The sequence below is a fragment of the Globicephala melas genome, chromosome 15 (assembly GCF_963455315.2).
Source record: "Globicephala melas chromosome 15, mGloMel1.2, whole genome shotgun sequence".
NCBI classification, from domain to species: Eukaryota; Metazoa; Chordata; class Mammalia; order Artiodactyla; family Delphinidae; genus Globicephala; species Globicephala melas.
Window position 1 is genome coordinate 202,164 of NC_083328.1, and position 22,277 is coordinate 224,440.

General features: G+C 63.0%; 1 protein-coding gene across 2 annotated transcripts; it reads right to left on the minus strand.

Annotated features, from left to right (window-relative positions):
• Window positions 1-711: 711 nt before the first annotated feature.
• On the minus strand, window positions 712-21,804 carry PDGFA (platelet derived growth factor subunit A). Of its 2 annotated transcripts, none has more exons than XM_060285163.2 (7): window positions 21,466-21,804; window positions 19,947-20,076; window positions 18,433-18,529; window positions 13,651-13,755; window positions 10,708-10,895; window positions 5,086-5,212; window positions 712-2,681 (listed from the first exon to the last, which is right to left on the minus strand). In XM_060285163.2, exons 2-7 carry the CDS (start codon window positions 20,007-20,009, stop codon window positions 2,671-2,673), a joined length of 591 nt encoding a protein of 196 aa, XP_060141146.1. In that variant the 5' UTR covers window positions 20,010-20,076; window positions 21,466-21,804; the 3' UTR covers window positions 712-2,670. The 2 variants fall into 2 exon arrangements, with proteins under 2 accessions (XP_060141146.1, XP_030706915.1); XM_030851055.3 differs by lacking the exon at window positions 21,466-21,804 and adding an exon at window positions 21,163-21,291.
• Between the last annotated feature and the right edge of the window lie 473 nt (window positions 21,805-22,277).

Consider the following 22,277-nt stretch of genomic DNA (forward strand, 5'->3'; position numbering starts at 1 on the left):
TGGGGCTGCCACAGACAGCCCTGTGTCCAAGGCATCCTCCCAGCTCTCCAACTCAGCCCCACGCAGGCATCCCCCGACCTCCTGCCCACCTCTGGCAAGGCCACAGGAGGGACCTTGCAGGAGGCCAGGCATCGTGTGCACAGCCTGGGCAGACAGCTCTGACAGGCCCCCCAGATGAAGTCCAACTCCCCGCTGCACAATTTCACTCCTGGATTCCCCCTCCAATAAGCTTTCTGCCCCCCAGCCCTTCTTGGGCTCTGCTTTGGGGGCCCAGGTTAAGGCTCCACCCAGCACCCCACTGTATAGCCACATCTTTGAATGGCGCCCCGATTCCTTAGGGGAACCTCTCCTCCCCACTATCTAGTGCTTCCAGTGGAATTCCACCCACACACACATGGGACAAGGGAGCCGAACCAGCCGAGGGGGCCACCTGAACCCCTCAGTGGTTGATGGGGCGCAGGTAGGCTCGCCTGGGGCCCTCAGGAGTCCTCGGACTGGACGGGCGCCAGGCAGCCACCAGAGCTGAGGCCGCAGGGCCTTCTGCCATCATCTGGGAATGGGGAGCTGGCCCGAGACCCTCCGTTCTGTGTGACACAGTGACAGCCCCCCCACCAACATCCTCCAGCACCACCGCCAAGGCCCTCCTCCCCTTCTGGGACATCCCTCCTCCCCAAAAGCACACGAGGCCTTTCTGCGCCATCGCTTTAATGGACAGACCATCCATCAGATGGTTTTGCACAAAGAAAGAAAAACTGAGCAGTGTTCTCAGCATCTCACGGGACGTAAATACACAGAGCACGTTTATACATCTAGCATCAGACACGTATCCGCAGCACAGCGTCGAGCACGGCGCAGCCCCAGGGCGCCAGCCACGGGGCTGGAGGCAGCGGGCACCCCTCACAGCACCTGCACAGGGGGCGCTCCCCTGTGGGGGGCCGGGGCCACGCCACCTGCGCCCAACCCCACCCCCACGCGCTCTCGCTGAAAGGCGTCACGCTGCAGCCGAGACCACACCCTGCAGATGCGCTGAAGACGCTCCTTTACAGAATCTCCATGAACAGCTGAACCCCGGGGACACTATCACCAGAGATGATCCCACGGCAGCAAAGGGATCCTGACGGCCTCAGGAGCCCTGAGGCAATGAGGACAGGAGCAGTAGGCCGCGGGCGACGTAAGGCTGACCGGGTCCACTGGTACACGCGCAGACACCGCGGTCAACGCGCTCTGTGGGGTCAGGTCTTCCTCGTCCACTCGGCGTCTGAGGGGATGCACGGCTCCGCCTCCGTGAGGCCACGTGCGCCAGCAGGACAGCTCCTTTGGCCGGTTCCCGTAGCTTCTGGAATCCCACGGGCAGGCCTGGGATCACCGGCCAGCCCAGGACGCTGTCATCTCCCAGTCATCACCCGGGAGCTCCAGCACCCGGGCCCCGGGCCATGGGCCACGTGACAGACAGGGCATGGACTCGGCTACGCAACTAGAAAAACGTGGCCACAAATGTTTTTCACATGTATGCATTTTGTTGGTGGGTTTGTTTTTTCCTTTTGGTTCAAAAAAAAACATGGCAGGCTCTCAGGTATATCAAACTGGTAATATTAGACAAAAATACAAACTTCACCTTTACAAAAAAACAAAATCAAAAAAACAACACACACACATAATTTCTGTTGAATACACGTAAAGCGTAACATCTTACGAAAAATAAAGAGTTTAGGTTCTGTCCAAACACCAGCGGCAGCAGCAGGGAGCAACCCTGGGCAGCCACTCCGGAAAGCCACATCCCCAGGCCTGGCCGCAGCAGGTGGGAGGGACTCAGGGCAAGAGGCCTGGGGACGGCATGTGATTGGTTCACGCAGTTCTCTCGAAATGGCTTAAATTAAAAAGTGAGTAAAATGGGGCAAGGAAGAAACACGTGGAGGCAGAAACATTTAGGAAATGATGCACAGGTGGGTATACCATGTTTATTTTAATACATCTCATTTGTTTGCATCCTGCTAGGAAAGGTAGCGTCCCACCGTCCTGACTGTTACGGCAGCCTGGTGTTATCGGTGTAAAGGTCATCCAAGAGATAATTAAAAAAAAAAAAAAAGCTAGGCAAAGAGTAGAAAGGAAAGCTTAATAATCACTTTATGGTGTAAAAAAAATCCACTTAAGGCTCTCAGGAAGGTTTCTGTATAGACTTAAACACTACAGCAAGGAGATGTGGTTTCCGAGACATTCCTGGCTCCTGCGTGCCCCTGCAGAGCCCGGCGGCATCCGATCGCAGCCTTCAGAAAGCAGGCTCTGTGTCCTTGGCCAAAGCACCTGTGACCACCCTGGAAAGAGATCCAGTCTGCCGAGACGTCTGTCACTTCCATCCCTCGGGGCGTCCCTCCATTCCGGCAAATGTTTAGATATTTTTGTGAGTGAGTTTTGTTTGTCATGTTTCGTGGTTTTGTTTGCTCTCTTTTTTTTGACAAGGAAGCTTCTTATTGTTTCACCGAGTGCTACAATACTTGCTTTGATGTCACATAAACAACGTATACTGTCTCTTTGTTCTCCAGAGTGTGCATGGAGACAGTTTTCACGGAGGAGAACAAAGACCACGCTGGCAATAAGCACCGTACATAGTAGGTTCAGGAATGTAACACGCCATGTACATCCGTGTCCCGGAAAAGGGCTGCTGGCTGATCCTCACCTCACATCTGCAGGCAGAGGGGAGAGACAGACGCTGAGAGGCCACGAGCACACACACCGCTGAGTGACGTCGATTGTGTGAAACATTTAAGCCAATCAGGGGTGTGCGCACACGCGCGCGCACACACACACACACACACGCCTCGTGGCAAGTCGTAGGATTCAGAGCTTTTATGAAAATTTTCAAATCAAATATGCCTCATTACCCTTTCTGTAACATCCTGACCAGAATTGGGACTAGGCTCTTGGGATCTCACAGTACACAGCTTCATAGCAAACCCCATTCTCCCATTGTACAGATAGGGAAAACTGAGGCCCAGAAAGGTTCTTATGCCTGTCTCCTCACCTTCTTCTTTCTTCCAGCCTACAGCTTGATGTGATTTCTGGAGATCCTGCAGCCATCTTGGGCCATGAGGCAACCCTGAGGATGGATGCCACCAGCAAGACAGAGGGGTCTCTGTGACCAGGCAGAGCTACACTGAGCTGAGCTAAGAGCAGCTCTTCCCCACCCTACGTCGCCTGTCTGTTGCTCATCCCAACACTTGTACCACCACATGCCCACAGCCTGAACGCTAGCAGGGAGGCAGGGACGCCTGCCCCTCCCTTTGGGGTATCAATCATCAGCTAGCCCATGGAGGCTAAGCCCAGTGGTCATAAACTTGGCAGCACAGGCAGGTATAAAACCAGCCCCTGCACCACACCCTGGGGACCCAAAAGCCAAGGCTGAGCAGTCGTTTTGGGGCTGCTTCAAGATCTGTCCACGTGGACCTTTCCTCCCCAGAGGATCCTCCTGAAGGGACGTGACCTACGGGCCTCAGAAACTCCTGACCTGGCAGCGTTCTGCAGTCACACATCACTTAGCTGGAGCCTGGGCTCCCGGGCACCTGTCTCCAAGAATTCCTCTCACAACTATTTGTTTTGGATGCCACGGGCTCCCACATGCCCAGAAGCAAGGACCAGGCTCTGCAGAGCCAGACAGGCCAACACGAAGGACCAGGAAGGCTTAAAACTGCCTCCTCCATGGTTGCCCACAGCCACTTTCTCCTGGGAAGCCCCTCTGAAAGACCACCTTTCCCAGGCCCCCTTACAGCAGAGGGGTGGCCAATGAGATCAAAGCAAAAGTCACTGGGTCCTTTCACCATTGTCCCCAGTCCCCACCATAATCTTTCTTCCAGGCCTGGAGTGTAACGTGCTTTCTGGAGCTTTGGCAGCCATCTCGGGTCATGAGGCAACTCTGAGGATGGACACCACTAGTCCTGGAAAGAAGTGGGTCCCTGAGACTGCCATACATGCTCTGGTCTCCCTACCTTATCTCAACCCTTGTTTCTGGCATGTTATTAGCAGCCAAACACAACTGCCAACACAGTAGCAAACAGCCCTGTACGTTTACAAAGCATTTTCAGACAGGATCTACTCAGCCTTCAACAATCTTCATCTGTAATCCCTCTAAGCCTCAGTTTTTTCATCTGTCAAAGGAGGTGGGTAACCTGTCCGAGGTGATCCCAGCGAGTAAACGTCAGAGCTACCCCACTGCTGCTCAGGGAACCCAGATCACTCCGCTTGTGTGATGCCTTTGCCTCCCCAATCAACAAGGACCAAAGCCAGAGCAGGGGCCCCGGAGCAGGAGGGAGCCATGGGCCAGGTGTCCCGAGCAGCGGGAGGGGAGGGGTTGGGGATGGGAACGCGGAGACCCGCAGCCCAGCCAGACAGCAGAAGCTCGCGGACGGATCAAGGCCAATCAGGGCGCGTCCTCGCCTTCGGGGTGATTCGCCGAGTGATCAGTCGCTGCGCCTCCCACCCCAGGACTGCGGCATGGCCGGTGGCCGGCTCCTACCTGGTGGACCGCGTTAGGTGGGTTTTAACCTTTTTCTTTTCCGTTTTTTACCTGACTCCCTACGCCTTCCTGTTGACAGAAGGGCAGGGAGGGTGAGAGGGCCTAAGGGAGGGCTGTGGGGTGGAAACTGAAGCCGTAAGTACCTGGGGTGTTTGTCTTTCTGTAAAACAACTCGACAGCGCTGGCACGGAGACACTTCCTGGTCCCCTCAAGCTGGCCCAACACGGCGGTCATGACGCCGGGCTGCTCTGGGCGAAGTCTGCCCCGGGGGAGGCCAGGACCCTGACTGGCAACGCCGCGGCCAGCGCCCACCACCCGCCGGGGACAGGGCCCTTCCTCGGCCGCATCTCACCCGCGCCCCCCACCAGCTGGGCGGGTGACTGGACCCGCACAGTGGCCAGACCTCCCTCCCTCCGCAGCAGGTCCCAGGCCACAAGGGCAGCTTAGTAAACGGGCCTTGGCTACAGCCCCCGATCCCGCCTCCCCCACCCACCCGCCCACCCACCGAGCCCGCCGGACGCGGCCGCAGAAGCCAGGCTGCGGACCCTCCGCTGCAGCAGCAGGACGGCGCCCCTTACCCGCCTCCTCTTCCCGGTGGCCGGGGCTCGGGCTGGCGCTCGCGCACGTGCATTCCAGGTGCTCCTCCAGCCGCACCTGCACCTCTTTTAACTTTGGCTTCTTCCTGACGTACTCCACCTTGGCCACCTGCCGAGACAGCGGCCTGCTGTGGACAAGCGCACGCAGCCCTGGGGGTGGGGAGGTGCCGGGCCCCACCCGGGGTGCGAGCAGCCCGACTGCTGACCTCTGGGCTCCTCCCAGTGGGAAAAGCAGGGTTTTCGGGGAGGAAACAGCAAGCTCCGGTGCGGCATTTGCGGTTTGGTCCCACTTTTTTTTTAATATTTATTTATTTATTTGGCTGCGCCCGCGTCTTAGCTACAGCACGCAGGATCTTTTAGTTGCAGCATGTGAACTCTTAGTTGCGGCACGTGGGATCTAGTTCCCTGACCAGGGATCGAACCCAGGCCCCCTGCATTGGGAGCCTAGAGTCTTGGCTACGGGACCACCAGGGAAGTCCCTGGTCCTATTTTAACTTAAAATAAACCTAAAGGGCTCACACACGCCAGGAGAAGGCCCGAAGGGATGCACTCAAGGTGGGAGCTCTGGGTGAAGGAAGGTGTTTGCGCCCACGTTTTAGGGACATCTGGGACAACGTGTACTTGCCTATCAGCAGCTGAGGAGCAGGGCTACTGCTCGTGGTCTGCGGCTCGGGTGTCGCCCTCCCTCCTGTCCCCCCGAGGCCCGCGGAGGAGCGCGCAGCCCTCGGGGCTCACAGGGAGGCTGTCGGTCTGGACGCACATTCTGGCCTGCCATAGACTCCAGACGAGAACCCCTCGGCCACCTGACGTGGGGCCGGGCCCAGCCCTGCAGCCTTGCCCGGGTCCCAGTTCCCGGGATGGCCCTCAGGGACACCCACTCCACCCCTCGCCGTTCTCCCGGGGAGACAGGCAGGAAGGGAGCAGAGCCCACCCAGCATTCACCCTGGGCACGTGGAGGCCCCGGGGGAGCCTGGCTCGTGGTCCAGAGCTGGCCAACGTGAACGGGACCCCGGGCCACGAGCAGAAGCCCCCAGCCCAGGGACAGTCCTTCACAAAGGGCCTGGAGGCCAGAAGATGGGGGACCCCCGTCCAGGCCCGGCATGGCCACGTGGCTACACCTTCTGGGCACCTCCCCGGTTTCCTCTGCGGGGAAGGTACGAGGACCCAGGGCCCCAGGCACGGGGGCGGGCTTGCCACCCACCAGACAGACCGGCCATGGGACCCGTGCACGGTCCAGCGGCGCTGTCCCCCGTGGGCCCCTTGGTGAAGGGCACATGACACCAGCTGCTCAAGTCTTTAGAGAAAAGTCTTATTTTTCTTATCAAAGAAAAACAAACAGGAATTTTCGGTGGCACCTGCTTCTGGGCGTGCAAGGGTTCCAGGCCGGTCAGGCACCTCTGTCTGGCCAGGAAATGGCTACATTTTCTCCCCCAAGAACACGCTGTGAGCATTAAATTCTCAAAAGCGTCCTGCACAATAGCCAAGGCCACAGATCAAGACGCTGACACCCTTGGGACCCCATCCCACTGCCTCGGGCCCCAGACCCATACTGGAGCCTACTGGGGCCCCACATCCCCCCCTCCTTCCCGCTGTTTGTCTTGGGAGCCTGGGCTGCACCTGAAAAACCTGACATTCAGATTCCCCACCACGGAGCTGCTGTGTCACGAACACCCCACCCGCATGTTCCCGGAGCAGACCCACAGGAGACGCCATCCAACAATGCCGTCACCCTTCCAAGCAGGGCCTTGAGTTCCTGCCGCTCACTGGCCCCCCGAGCTGGGCTGCTATGAGGCAGGACGCCCCCAGGAGGGCCAGGGAGAGCCATGCCCTGCAGGGGACCCCCCAGATTATCAGAGTGCCACCCAGAATAAACACCAGTATCTGCTGAACCCCACGTGCCAGGCCTACCCTGAGAGGGCACAGCAGCGGCTCGCTTTACAGACAGGGAAACTGGGGCAGCATGAACAGGGCTTGTTTCCCCAGAAGGAGGCCTGGACTTGGAACCGGCAGAGGCCCTGGGCTCACCGCTTAGCCGGGGGGACACCCTGAGTCTACTGGGTGAGGGCTCTGGGGCTCCACGGCCGACTCCTGGGGTCACGGCCGACAGACCTCGACCTGGCTCACAGGCGGTGGTCCTCCTCCAGGCCCGGCTTAGGGGCCACAATGGCACAGAGAAAGCGACCCAGCTCCAGGGCCTAGAAGCATGCTCACCTTCCAAGGCGCTGGCCTCCCTGACCGCTAGGGCTCCCCCCGGGCAAGGGTAGGGCATCCCTACCCACCAGAGGGGAGGGACTCTGGGGCCCTTTACCTGAGACTCACTGCCACTGCCCCTGCTTTCCCCCCAAAGCCCCAAACTAGCTCCCCAAACAGCAATGGCTCATGGGGCCCCAGCTGGGACCTCCCACCCAAAGCGACCCCCCAGTCCAATACTGGGTGCAGAGACCCCTTACTGGACATCCCAGGTGGACACGCCAGACCCACTTTCCAGAAGCCTGAGGTCTAGCAAAGCAGAGCTGCAGACGACCACCCTGGGCATGACCACAGAGCTGGGTCCAGGCTTCTGGAGGCCTGGCCCACGGGCTGCCCTGAAAGCAAATGGAGCCCGACACCTCCACCGTGTGAGAGGCTGGAGGCCCGCCCGCAGGTGGGGACATGGCTGCTCAGAGCTGCTCCTTCACCCCGAGCCACTGCCAGCCCGGCCCGGGGTCTGCACTGCGGAGAAGACCCCAAGCGCTGACCACGCTGAGCAGAGGGCAGGGAAGTCGGCCCCCGGGACCCCTGCCCACCTGGCAACGCTGGAGGGTCTGCAGGCGTGCCGGGGCCCGCTCCAGATGCCACCCCGAGGGCAGGCCCTGGAGGGCCAAGGCCACCAGCGAGCTGTGGGCACAAAACGCCTCACGGAGGTCACGGTGGGGAGCTGGGGGGCGTGTCCTGACCCAGGGCCTGGGGGCTGCCTTCAGCTGAGGACACCTTGCGCCGTTCGGCCACCTGGGCCTCAGGAGGGCAACCACTCCCGACCTCACCGTTATCTCCCTCCAATAAGAGGCGCCTCTGACCGTGCACGACCCGGAGGGCGTCATCCCTACCGACCCCCAGCAGTCATCACACCGCACCCAGCCTGGGGTTCCCAGGGGCCCCCTCCCTGCTCGGCCTCAACCCCGAACGGAACAGGAAGGGCTCCTGGACAGGCTGGGGGGCCAGGCCAGCCCCCACAAGGGGCCTCCTGTTCCCACTGGCCTCTGTCTCCTCTCTGCCAGAACCCCCAGTGTCTGGGGCTGGATGTTTTCCTGCCAACCTTCGGATGGGTGGGCAGGGAGGGGATGCCTTCCCTGAAGAAGGAGACGGAGGAAGGGGACCGGGTCTGAGGGGGGCAGGGCCTCCGACGTGGAGCCAGGCTGCCTGGCCCCTGGCTGCAGGACTGAGCCCTCTGGGCAGACGGAGGCCCATGGGGGAGCCCCGGGCCTGTGCCCAAGCGCAGGTGGACCACCCATCCTCACCCACTGTGCCGCTAGGATCCCCGAGGAGCTCTGCACACCTACCCGCCCTCAGGGTGGACCAGGGCAGAGAGGCGGGGTTAATGCCCATCCCAGGACCGGACACGCCGTGGTCCTCACACTGCGGGAAGCCGGGGTGGGAGCACTGGGGGATCCCCAAAGGCTGGAGCCCCCGAGCAGAGAGCCCCACTCCCTTCCCGCTCCCCTGTGCCTCCAAGCCCCTGTCTCATGCCCTAAGGACAGGCCCCAAAGCCCACCTGCAGGACAGTCTAATCTTGGGCACCCCACCCCCATGCCCAAGAGAGAAAGACCTCAGTTACCCAGCTTCTTGGGGCTCATAAGACCCCTCCAACACGCCACAAGCGAGGACCCCCAGACCCAAGGAAGCAGAGGCGGGCTGGCCGGGCTGGCGGCAGAGACCCCACAGGCAGGGCGGTTAGACCTCAGTTTCCTCCTTTAACTGAGGAAGAGGAATCAGCGGGGGCAGTGGGGATGCAGTGCTGGGCTGGGGGCCCTACCGCCCGAGTCTGGAGCCCTGAGGCGGAAGCCGGCGCCCCAGGCAAGCACTCCAGGGGCAACTCAGCCCCAAGGGCAGCGTCTGCCTGAGACCGTGGGGCAGCAGGCGCGGAATTTGCTTACTCAACACCCAAAGCACGCAGAGGACCAAGTCCCCAAGGTCAAGTGAAGTCCCAGTTACAAGTCTAAAGTGCTTCCCACGTGCCGGCTACAGCGTCCTTAACCCCGCACCTCACTCGGGGGCCAGCGGCCGGCTTGACAGGCCTAGACTCACTGACTCACAGGGGATCTGAAATCACTCCTAGTGGAGAAATGAATTCTACTGCACCCCACAAGCGAAGGCCTCCTTCCGGGAAAGATGGACCCCCTGCCACTGGAGGCCCAGCTGAGAGGGGGCGGGGCTGCTCCTCGTGGAAGGTGCCAAGTCCACGCCCCCAGGGTCACGTGGGATCATGACCCACCCAGAGCCAGCTTCCGGCAGGCGGGGGGGGGGGGGCAGCCCCTCCTCTAGACAGGAACCCCCCCAGAATTCTCCAGCCTCAGCCACACTTCGGAGAAGCCAGGAGACAGTCTAGAAGCCTCCCTCCAACCTGCCCTTTGGAAAAGAGAAAGACTGACACCCAGAAGCAGGGACCCTTGCCTCCAAATAGCAAGGCCAGCTGCCCCCACGGGAGTTCCACAGTCCCAGAGCCTGAGTCCCAGCGCCTCAGACCCATTCCACACGAGAGACAAGTGCAGCCGGAGGGGAGCAGGCCAAGGCCGGGAAAGGCTTCCAGCCACCGGGCCAAAAGCCAGGCCCCAGTCTGGCTGCCCAGTGACCCGAGGAAGCAGAATCTTCCCCAGGACTCAGCGGAGGAGCTCCTGGACGTGCCATGTGAGCCTGACCTCTGTGCATGCCCCCGGTGCTGCCCTCAGAGGTCATCACAGCCAGCCCCCTGCCTGGGAGAGGGCTTCATGGCAAGCACTGGCCATGTGCTGGCTCCCAGGGGCCCCAGGAGGGCGGCGAGGACATCCAACCCAAGCCATGGGGCCTGTGGGTCTCCAAGTAAGAGTACACCCCCCGCAACAGGGGTGCGGCCTGACCCCCAGCGCCTCAGCACCCCCAGAAGGACCCTTCTGGCTAGCACTCCACTGACACACACGTCCAGTGGAGCGGGGGCGCCCTCCCAGATGTCAGACAGGGACGGAGGTCCAGCATGGCAGGCAGAGCGCCTGGCCCCTCGCCTGAGCCCACCCGACCCCCAGCCTCCCCCCACCAGGTCCCACCCCAGCGCTCCCTTCCCGTCTCCAGCAGGGTGAGGCCCTGAGGGGCCCACCAGCCCCTTGCCGTGCACCACAGCCCACACTGAAGTGCTCGTGAGGCCTCTCCAGGGCCTGGAGGAGACGTCAGGCAGCTCCCAGCTAGGTCGCCGGACGCCTCGCGAGACCCGTTAGTGAGGCAACTGCGACACGAGATCCAAACTTGCTTCGCGTGACCGACCACGACCCAAGCCCCGGCTCCACCCCCGGCCTCGGCGCGCCTGTCAGAGAAACGGGAGCGTCCTCCGGCTCAGCAGCATGGGGCCGCCCCTGGGGCCGGGGCACGCGAGCTCACCTTGACACTCCGGTGGTGGACGCGGGACGGTTGGCACTTGACACTGCTGGTGTTGCAGCAGCCGGTACAGCGCTTCACCTCCACGCACGGGGGCCAGATCAGAAAGTTGGCAGACGTGGGGTCCACCTGGCTCCGAGGTATCTCGTAAATGACCGTCCTGGTCTTGCAGACTGCGGGGGTGGCTTCCTCTGCAGAGGCAAGAGCCCGGTGAATGTTCTGGAAGCCCCAGGGCTGCGGCAGCGCCCAGGGGCCCAGGCAGGAGCATCCCCATGGCCCACAGCTTCCTCCGACAGGGCCTGCCACACAGCCCCCGGTCCAGCAGAGGCAGAAAGACCCCAGCCCCCAACGGGTGCACCTGACTGGCCAGGAGGGGAGACCCTGGGGAAGGGGGCTGTGGGGAGCCCACCCTGGGGGCGGAGGGCTGAAAATCCCCCAACACCCCGGGGGCTCACACAACCCCTGCAGCCAGCACAGAGCAGGGACAGCCGCCTTCACCCCAGTGCCAGGGGGCAGGGGGGCGGGGGGGCGGTGTCTCAGATGCCCCCACCTCCTGAGGGCCCCCTCCTCCTGCATGTGCATCCTCAGTGGCCTCTAGGGACAAGCCACCAAATCAAGAGGGCTGGGTGCTGGGGGTCTGGCCGACCCAGTGGGGGAAGGGGCTCCACTCAGCGCCCACCGGCTACAGGGGCCTGGGGAGTCCAGCCAGGCAGGGCCAGAGGTGGAGCCAGGGACAGGGACCTTCAGTCTAGCCCTAGCTCTGCTCACAGGCACCCCTTTCATCTGCAGCAGAACAGGTACCCATCGAGGATCCTGCAGCCCGAGCAGAGCACCTGGCCGTGGAGCTGGGAACACACGTTCACAACAGCCCTAGCAGAGCACCTGGCCGTGGAGAAGGAAACACACGTTCACAACAGCCCTAGCAGAGCACCTGGCCTCGGAGCTGGGAACACACGTTCACAACAGCCCTAGCAGAGCACCTGGCCTCGGAGCTGGGAACACACGTTCACAACAGCCCTACCAGAGCACCTGGCCTTGGAGATGGGAACACACGTTCACAACGGCCCTAGCAGAGCACCTGGCCGTGGAGATGGGAACACACGTTCACAACGGCCCTAGCAGAGCACCTGGCCGTGGAGATGGGAACACACGTTCACAACGGCCCTAGCAGAGCACCTGGCCGTGGAGATGGGAACACACGTTCACAACGGCCCTACCAGAGCACCTGGCCTTGGAGATGGGAACACACGTTCACAACGGCCCTACCAGAGCACCTGGCCTTAGAGAAGGGAACACACGTTCACAACAGGCCTAGCAGAGCACCTGGCCATGGAGATGGGAACACACGTTCACAACAGCCCTACCAGAGCACCTGGCCTTGGAGATGGGAATACACGTTCACAACAGCCCTAGCAGAGCACCTGGCCGTGGAGCTGGGAATACACGTTCACAACAGCCCTAGCAGAGCACCTGGCCGTGGAGATGGGAACACACGTTCACAACAGCCCTAGCAGAGCACCTGGCCTCGGAGATGGGAACACACGTTCACAACAGCCCTAGCAGAGCACCTGGCCGTGGAGATGGGAACACACGTTCACAACAGCCCTAGCAGAGCACCTGGCCGTGGAGCTGGGAATACACGTTCACAACGGCCCTACCAGAGCACCTGGCCGTGGAGATGGGAACACACGTTCACAACAGCCCTACCAGAGCACCTGGCCTCGGAGCTGGGAACACACGTTCACAACAGCCCTAGCAGAGCACCTGGCCGTGGAGCTGGGAATACACGTTCACAACAGCCCTAGCAGAGCACCTGGCCTCGGAGATGGGAACACACGTTCACAACAGCCCTAGCAGAGCACCTGGCCGTGGAGATGGGAACACACGTTCACAACAGCCCTACCAGAGCACCTGGCCGTGGAGAAGGGAACACACGTTCACAACAGCCCTAGCAGAGCACCTGGCCGTGGAGAAGGGAACACACGTTCACAACAGCCCTACCAGAGCACCTGGCCGTGGAGCTGGGAATACACGTTCACAACAGCCCTACCAGAGCACCTGGCCGTGGAGATGGGAACACACGTTCACAACAGCCCTAGCAGAGCACCTGGCCGTGGAGCTGGGAACACATGTTCACAACAGCCCTAGCAGAGCACCTGGCCGTGGAGATGGGAACACACGTTCACAACGGCAAACGCCACCTGGGGAGGGCCCGCTGGCCTCAGCTAGGGATCATTTACCCACACACCACGCCCAGAAGTAAAAGCTATAAAATCCATATTCTTGGAGGAAATAAAGCTCGGACAGAGGGAGTCACATGCCCAAGGTCACACGGGGGATGGGCAGCAGTCGGGACCCACAGGTGGCAAGGGAGTCGGTGGTCACACGCCCTCCAGCTGCGCCCCTGGGGCAAGATCTTCCCTCAAGGCTGAGCCTGAGGCCCCAGGAGACCCCCACCAGCTAATCACTCCTAAAGGGACCAGGCAGACCCGGGGTTGCTCTGCGAAAGGGAACAAACCCTGCATGGGGGCCGGGGGGCCAGGTCTGAGTGGGCTTGGGGCCCTGGGAAGGGCCCACCAGGCCCAGCACGGCTGTACCCACTGCTCTGCGGCGCAGCTGGGAGCACAGTGTGCTGCACGTTACGAGCTGGAAATTAAACACGACCCGTCTTCCAGCGAGGCTGTCTGCAGCGCAGGCCCCAACAAGACCGGGCACTTCAGGAATTTATGACGGCTCCCCCCTCCTGGAAACTCTCGGCCCAGGCCAGGCCTGCAGCAATGAGCAGGGAGGAGGGACGCGCACGGGACCCTGAGCAGGCTGTGCCTTTGTCTTACAGAGAAGAGAAGGGACGGATCCCCCGAGGCCACGGTTGGGGGAATGGGGGAGAGGGCAGGCCCCAGAGCCCCTCCCGCAGCCCCCCACCGGCCCAGCAGTCCTGGGGCTCACCGATGCTCCTTTTCCTCCGAATGGGCACAGGCCGCTTCTCCAGCGCATGCTTGGCGCCATGGCCCCCGTGGGCTCTCAGGCTGGTCTCCAGAGGCTCCTCGGCCCCTGCAGGTAGAAACAGGAGCTAGCGACCGGCCGCCCACACCTGCGCACCCAGGGTCTGTCCAGCAGCACGTCCCTCCCCAAACCAGACGGGGTCCCTCCACACCCACAAGGGGGCTTCAGGATGTGCACAGGATGAGACTCCCAACTGCCAGCAACGTCCCACCCAGCCCCACGCAGCTGACACGAGGTCCCCGACACACGTCACCACGAAGCCGAAGCCGCAGGCCAGTGGGGAAGGGGCTGCAGCCGGCCTGCCCCACGGCTCCTCCTCAAGGAAGCGCAGGTGAGGGCTGAACCAGGTAAGGAGGCACCCGAGGCCAGCCCTCCCTGCCCAGGAGACCAGAGCCGACAGGCCTGCTGCTGCCAGCTGGACAGGGGACCTTGGACAGCGGGCTGGACAGCGGGCTGGACCGAGGACCAGCAGGGGCTGCTGCCGCGACTTGTGCACTGCACGTGTCTCCTCCCCCACTGCCCTCACTTAGACCAACCCTCGATGAGCATCCTGGCCGTCGAGGGGCGTCGGAAGCAAGGCCAGACTGGGCCTCAGCCAGACCCCACTGGTCCCTGAACTTAGCCCACTGCGAGGAGGAGGAGGACACGAGAACCGGGAGTGGGGAGTCAGGAGTCTGGGTGCCTGTCGGGGGGACACAGCTTTCAGGAACGAAAGTGCTTTGCCATCCAAGTATCTAAGGCCTGCAGAGCAGCGGCCTCAGAGCCAAGGTCACAGCTGGGCCTAGTCCCCCGGACTGGCCACAGTCCCCTCGGTACGCACACCACCACCCTCTCTGTCCCCAAGGCCCCCAGAAAGGGGGTGCAAGAGACACAGTCCTGCCACCTGCCATCTGGCCTGACCCAGCCCAAGGACAGCACCTGCACCTGGATGAAGTGGGTCCCACTTGACCTCCCCACCCTGGCCTCCAGACCCACTGGGGGATCGTCCCACTTCTCCTTTCTGTCACTGCCTCCCCCATAGATACCCAGGGGCAACAGGTCCCGAGAAGGTGCACCCCAATAGTCAGCAGCTGCACAAAGATTCCCCCTCTTGCCACCCCCCCACCCCAAGAAGCTCCAGTGGTATCCTGGCCACCAGCTCAGACCAGAGGCCCACTCCTCGGTGCCCGGCCCACGTAGGCCTTGGTGACTGTCCACACACCCACAAGTCTGGAACCTGCACTCATCGGAAACGGAGCACAAACGGGGCAAACGCGGTGGGAATGCAGAAGACATGCCTGCCTTGAATGCCGGCGTCCAGGAGAACCCAGCTCTTCCCTCAAAATGACTCAATGTTCCACTGCCACTAATTTTTTTTGAGACCCAAAATAAGATCAGAACAGAACTACTCATGCAGTAAGAATTTCCCATCAACCAACTGTTACAAGAAACATTTTTTCATGAAAAAGTGACATTATGAGTCATGTCCTGGTGGTGGCCATCTTGCCATCGCCAAACCCAGAAGCAGCTGGTCCATCCTGAGCTTCTAAGAGAAAATGGAACGGCAGCAACCCGGGCTGCACCCCCGCGCCTCACTCTAGCCAGGCGACAGCCGCCTGCTGGGATGTCAAGGCACCCCGTGTGCAGTAGGTGTGCCGCTTCTTCACCGCGGAGGAAACTGAGGCCTGAGACGCGGAAGGACAAGCAAGGCCAGCGGCCAGCAGGAGACCCCAGGGGCCCGTGGCCAGACCCAGACCGCCTTCCGCCCAGGCCTCTCGCCCCCCAAAATGAGCAGAGAAGACACAGCCTCCTCCCAGTCCATCGACTGTCCTGAAACCTGAACCAGGGACTCGATCTCAGTCAGGAGTAGAAAGAGCTCCCGGTCAGACAAGCTCAGCCACTGCCCCATCGAGATGGGTGGTCTGGAAGCCCAGCTCGGACCCGCTGACGCGGAGGCAGCCCTCTGATTTACGCAGGTCGAGATGCAACTAGTGGGGACTCCCAAGAGAAGCCCACGCGTGAATCATGCCCTAAAACTGCTCTCAGAACAGTTAATCAACGGCTTTCCCTTTTGCCTGTTATGCACACACGTCCAAAGGATGGGGAGCCGTCCTCCAGCCATCAGTCCTGGAGGAGCGTTAATGGCCGAGACGGGATATTTATGTATCGGTTACTCAATGACCACGGGCGCTGGGCCAGGCTGCTCAGAGAACAAAGCTCCCAGCTCCCGCCACAGCTCCGCTGAATGGCCTGCTCTCAGCACACCCGACACACAGGCCACAAACTTCACGCTACTGGCCATTAGAAGACCACATGCTGGTCTCTCCACCCAAAGGCCACACGTGAAAAACCAACTGCCCGGTCCTCGTGCACGCTTGCAACTCGCAGGCGCTGGCACAGGAATCCACCGCCTCGGGGCCTCCAGCGCAGCTCCTCACCTGTAAAATGGGAACAAGGTCCGGCTACAGGGAGGAGGCCACGCCCCACCTGCCAATCACACAGCCCAGCCCACTTGGGAGGAGCCACTCTGTTAAAGGAGCCTCTTTCCTGCTTCCTGGGCATCAGCCTGGAAGAGCCCCCTTCAGAGTTTCAAAGAAGAGTAAGGACACCCAGAACAACGGGTCTCCTCCGCACCCAGCCCCCTCCTCACTGACCCCAGACCGGCCTCTGACCGGACCTGGTGGGGAGTGCTGGGCCTGGAGGGCAGCTTAATCCTCCAAGAAATGACCCCACAGCTGTTTGCAACCTTTCTTTCCTAGCAGCCAGCTCCGTTTCTACTCTTCACGTTGAACGGAAACAGAAGTCGGGGAGGAGACACCCCCCGCCAACCCCCCAAAACAAGCTACAGAAGCAAACAGCTCAGGTCAGAGCTTCCATATCCGTGAAAGGGGGGCTGACCAGGATGGAGGAGACCCGCTTTGGGGTGTGCATCACAAAGGGTCAAAGGGTCCCAGAGGGGCATGGCTGCTGAGCAAGGGAGACCCTGAGGCCCCTCCAATGTTCTCACCCCCGACGTTTCCCAGGCACTAGGAGTCCCACTCTCAGACCCCAGATCTTCTGACGGGCCGGGGGTGGGGGGTGGGGGGGAGGTGATCCACTCTCTCCACCCCCTGGGGCAGGAGGGAGCCGGGCTCCCGGGGGCTTTTATAAGGGGGCAATTTGAAGCCAGCCCGGAGAACCGGCTGGTGCACCCTTACGTTTTCTGTTTGGACCCTCCAAGGAGGCGGTGGACCCAGAAGCCCCCAGGTCAAGAACGCTATCAGCGTGACCCCAGAGCTGCAATGCTAAAAGCATTCATGGGTGGGGGGTGGGGGAGAGGCGGGGCTGCGGAGACCAGAATAAGAATGGCCCCAGCAGAAAGTGAATGGCCCATTTCCCAATGGCAACCCAAAGCTGGTCCTGCAAGGAGGCCCAGCCTTTCCCAGGCCTCTCTTCTGCCAGCCAGAAAAAAACCTCTCTGGGAGCCAGTCTCCCCACTTTCCCCAGTCCATCAGGGAGCAGCAGAACGCAGGCAAGTGTTCTCCTCGGCTCACCAAAGCCAAATCCTTCCCCCCAGGGTTACACATCAAGGGGCCAGATCAAAATCCCCCCCTGGCCCAACTCTGATCTCCAAGTGAAATTCTACCCCCTTCCTGATAAGGATCACCCAAAGGATTTCCTGGGTCAAGAAACTACAGAAACCGTCGCCCTCGCTGGAAAATGGTTTTGGCATGAAATGAAAATAGTTCAGGCCTCTCCACCACCATAATTAGGTACAAATTTCCAAACGACTAGACCATGTGATTTTACTTAATTCCCCCGCCGCCCCCCTCTTTCAGAGTAGTTTGCAGTGAGAGAAAAATCTTCATTTCACGTAAAATTCTTCCAACCGACTCCTACTGGCTTCAGCGGCTCCATCTGACAAGTTCATTGGGGAACTCTTTTAATCCCGTCAACAGTAAGCTCTCCGATTTGAGCATCTCCCCAGCTAACTCACACTGGAGCTCCTGCCACAAAAACGTGGGCCAGAATCCTTGTCCTCTAGGAAGGGCCTCCCTCTGGTCCACACCCAAGCGCAACCACCCAACATCATCGGGCTCCCGGCCCAGCCAACCTGGGCCCCTCACCACCTTTGCCCACCTGGGGCCAGTACCCTGCCACTGCCACTCAAAGGAGCTTCAGGGTCCTCTTGTCGAAGAAACTGTTTTCTAAAGTGGCTCAGCTCCAGAGCCTGTGGGAGAGCCCCAAAATAGTCCCCAAACAGCAGATGTGTCCAAGGCGCGCCTTTTTATTGGCTCATGAAAACAGAAAGACAAGGGCCTCCTACAACCACAAAGGCCCAGCCCCACGTCAGGAGCGGGGCAAGTTCGCGGGGATGACAGAGGGGCCCAGCCGGGGGGCACCGGTGCACGCCTACCCGACCGGCGCCCGGGGCCTGGGCCGCACACCTGGCCGGGGCGCCGGCGCCCTCTATGCGGCTGAACTTTCTGTGACACACTGGGCATTTTCCTTAAGTGCAAAAACAATCCCTGGGCGAGCGAGCAGCCCTCGGCTGCCGCCGGGAGAAAGTGGTGATTGGAAGAGAAACTCCTGACTCATCCGCCTGGGCTTTTATGGCCCGGGATTGGATTCTGACCTTTCGGTGCGCTCCTGCTCGGCGCCTGGCCCGGCCCGGACGCGGGAGGCGGCGCGGGGCGCACATACCGCCTGCCCGCCTGCCCGCCGCCCGCGCCCTCCCAGCGCGCCGAGGGAAGGGGCGCGATTTACCTACGGAGTCTATCTCCAGGAGTCGCTGGAGGTCCCGGATGCTGTGTATCTGACTGTGCGCCAGCCTCTCAATGACCTCGCGGGGGATCTCGGCTTCCTGCAAGCAGAGCAACACGGTCAGCGCCCCGGGCCGCCCAGAGCGCCTGGTCCCCGGACCGAGGTTGCCCCGCCCCAGCGCGCGCGGGCGCCTCGCACGCAGGCCGCCCGAGCCCGGGCCCTGGAGCCTGAGGCCGGGGTGCGGCTGGGTGAGACCCCCATTTCTCCGTCCCCAGCCATGTCTGCCCTTGCAAAAAGAAAGCGCTCCCCACCATTAAATTAAAAAAACCACTCGGCCCCTCCGCCCCGGGGTGTCGGTTACAAGAGGTCTGGGGCAGAGAGGGGCCCAGGGAGTTGCTGATCTAACAGTGAAATCAACATCTAGGAAGATCAAGTTGAAATGCGTCACGGATGGGCGACGAAAGTCACGGCAGCCCTAACACTTTAATCCACCCTGGGGCTTAAATTTCACACCCAGAATCCCGAGCCGAACCTGCGGGGGAGAGGGTCTCTCGTCAGCACACACGCGCACGCACACACACACACACACTCGCCCCACCCCGGGCTCCGGCCCAGCCGCGGCCCTAGCGCCGACTAAGACGCCCCAAATCCAGCCGCGGCTGGGAGGGGCTGCCAGGGAACTTAAGGGTTAATATCTACCTCTCACAGCTCCGGGTCCCAGCCCAGACCACCCCCACCACTCGGCCTCCCCACCCCCCCCACCCCACCCCCCGCCAACCCCGCTCCTTCCTGCTTTTTAAAGCGAGTCGCGGGTAGCTGGGGGGTCTCAAGCACTAAGTTCCCACGACGGGGCGTAGAAAGTCATTCATCACAGCAGAGCTCCCGGGGATTCGGAATTCGAGATTGGGGGCTGAGGGTGGGGATGCGGGCGGTGGGAGGGCGAGGGCGCCTGGCCCGGCCCCGGCTCGCCTCGCTCAGCCACCTGTAAGCAGGCCCCGGGCGGGCGGGACTGCGCTGGCCCAGCCGCCCCTCCGGGCATGGGGACCGGGAACCTGGGTCTGCGGCTCCGCGCTGCCCACCCTGCCTGCCGGGGGCTCCCGCCGCAACCGCCCCTACCTGTTTGTCGGCGGCTCTTCTACCTTCCCTGACTCCGCTGGCTCACACACACACCCCCTTCCGCGCTCCCCGCACCCCGATGCTGCATTGTCCGCCGCGCCCCGGATTTCCCTCCTCGGAAAGGAGCCCGCGCCCCCCGAAGTTTCTCCCCACTCGTCCACCCAGCCGCCACTCCGTCCCTCCACGGCAGAGCGACGCAACACGCTGGAAACTCACCAGACACACTTAGGCATGGCAGAAAATAGAACCCAGTTGGGAAAATTTAAAAATCGACCACGCTAGCAGAAATCAAAATGCGCTCTGCAGAGCCCCAGAGCCCGGGCTCCTCGGCCCGCGAGCGGCCGCAGGGGGCGTGCGCAGGGGGAGTCGGAGAGAGGACAGGGCGCGGGGGTGGCACCCACCTCGGCCAGGGCACTGGCGAGGTATCCGCAGCCGAGGAGCAGCAAACAAGCCCAGGTCCTCATCGCGTCCCGAGGCGCTGGCGGCTCGGCGGGGTGGCGAGGCCGCGGGGCGGGCGCTCCAGCCGGGCTCCTGTGGCGGCGAGATTCAGTACCATCCCTCAGGGAGCGCGGCCCGGAGGAGGGTGGCGCGGAGAGCAGGGAGCCGACGGAGCGCGCCAGGCGCGAGCAGCGAGTGCGGAGAGGCAGGCAGCGCCACCGAGGAGGAGGAGCAGGGAGTGCGCGCTCGCCGCGCCCGCCGCGCCGGGAGCCTCCTGGGCCGCCGGGTAGGGGGTGGGGACGGAAGGGGCGGAGGGCGGGGGCTGGGCCTCTTCCTTGGTGCGTTCCCGGTGCTGGCCGCCGCCGCGCTCGCTCCCCGGCGCTGGCTCTAGGAGCGACCAGGCCGGTAATTCTGCATATTTGCGGGCGTCAGCCCCGAAAGGGACCCCGGAGCGAGGCTGGAGCCGCTGCCGCCGCACCACCCATCACCTGTCTGGACACCCGGCCAGGCCCGGCGCGGGCTCGCGCTCTCCCTGCGGGCTGCGGGCGGCCCTGCGCGCCCGCCGCCGGCCCCGCGCTCGCCTCCGGCCTCCTCTAGCCGCCGCCGCCCGGCCGGGCACGGCACGGCCCAGCACGGCGCGGCCCGGCGGCCTGCGTGCGCCCCTCAGCGGCGCGCCCTCGGCTCCGGCGCCGCGCTCCGCCCTCCGCCGGCCCGAGCCGGGCAGAGCCCGCGGCCGCTCCGCCTGGCAGCCGCCGCCCGCCCGGGGCCTCGCCGCGCGGGCCTGAGGGCGGGCGCAAGGCCGAGCCGCCGCCGCCGCCGCCGCTGGCGGCGGCAGGAGAGGAGGAGGGGCGCGGGCAGGCCCGGCTCGCCGGAGTTGTGCGGGCTCCGCAGGGCGCGCGTGTGGAGCCGGCCGGCGGCGGGGAGGGGGTTATAGCGCCGCCGCCGCCGCGCCCCTCCCCCGCCCCCTCCCCCTCGCCTCCCCCGGATTCCGGGCCCGCGACCCGCACCTCGGAAGCGTGCGGGGGCCGCACGGGCCGGGCAGGGCCCGGCCGCCGCCGCCGCCGCCGCAGTGAGCACACACGCGCTCACGCAGGCAGTAAAATCCATCAAGGCCCCGCTCCCGGCCCCGAGCACAGCCGCCGGGGCTCCCCGCGCACCCCCTCCCTCGAGCTTGCCCACCCTCCAGTGCCAGCTGCAATCCTGCAGCACCGGACGGGGAGGGGAGGAGGCCGCCGCAGAAGTGCCGCCGTCGCCGGCTCGCCTCTCTCGGGCCCCAGCGGCGGCAGAGGGCAGCGCCCAGAACTGCTACGCCAAAAAGGGCAAAAGCGAGCCGGCCCCCGCCTCCCGCCCCCCGCCCCGGCGCTCCGGCTTCTTTCCACGGTTTGGATCATGGGCCCCTGCCTCCCCCTCTCCATAAAAGGAGGGGGAGTGAGTCTCTGGTGAGAGGTGGGGCGGGTTTAGGGGTGCGTCTGGGGCACTCACCTGGCGGCTGCCACGCGCCCCCGCCCAGAATCCGATGACTGGGGCGTCTGACTGTGGAGCCTCCACCCACAGTCCACGAGGGGAGAGCGCCCAGGTCGGAGGAGGGGGCTGCAGCGTGCCTCGTCCCCACCCTGGGACCCCTCATCCTCCAAGTCCCTGCTGCCTCGTGGAAAGCCGGGCGGCGGCCTGAGCCGGGAACTCGAGGGGTTGGAAGGCAAGGAAAAGAAAAGAGCCGCTCATGAGGCACCCGGGAGTCTGAGCCTCCCGCGCCGGGATCCGCTGGGCGCACAGAGCGCCACCTCCGGCCGCGGCGCCGCACAGAGCGATGCGGGGGAGAGACGCGAAGGAGGCCGAGGCCTGAACTGGGCCGGACGGCTCCCCCGCCACCAAACGGCGATGCGCCGGGCTGGGTAGATTCCGCCTGCCTAGACCTGGAGGGATCGCACCCCGGCGGCGGGTCCCTCGAGGGGGCGGACGAGCCCCGGTATCGCCTAGAGGGGTGACGTGCCAAGCGACCCCGAACCTAGACGGCGAGGCCGTTAGAGGCGAGGAGACTGCGGAGCGGTGGGCGGCCAAAGGAGAATTCCGCCTGCCCTAGCCCTCCACCCCCACGCCCCCATCCTGTGGATTAGGCCCTTGCCCGCCGCGGCCGCCCTCCCGCCAAAGGCAGTAAAGGCTCAGCCCCGCAGGCGGTCTTTCATCCTCGGCTCGGCCGGCTCTGGCATTTCAAAGGCGGAGTCCAGTGGGCGCTTGGGGGGCGCTCGCCTTCCCCCGAATTCCTGGGGGGAGGGGTGGGCCCCTCCTGCGATTCC

Excerpts from the sequence above, each read along its gene's own strand:
- PDGFA (XM_060285163.2), bottom strand. The coding sequence starts at position 20,009 with ATGAGGACCTGGGCTTGTTTGCTGCTCCTCGGCTGCGGATACCTCGCC. Across the intron at positions 13,756-18,432 it reads CCTGGAGATAGACTCCGTAG|GGGCCGAGGAGCCTCTGGAG; the intron begins GTAAATCGCGCC and ends TTCTACCTGCAG. Across the intron at positions 5,213-10,707 it reads TCCACCACCGGAGTGTCAAG|GTGGCCAAGGTGGAGTACGT; the intron begins GTGAGCTCGCGT and ends CTGTCTCGGCAG.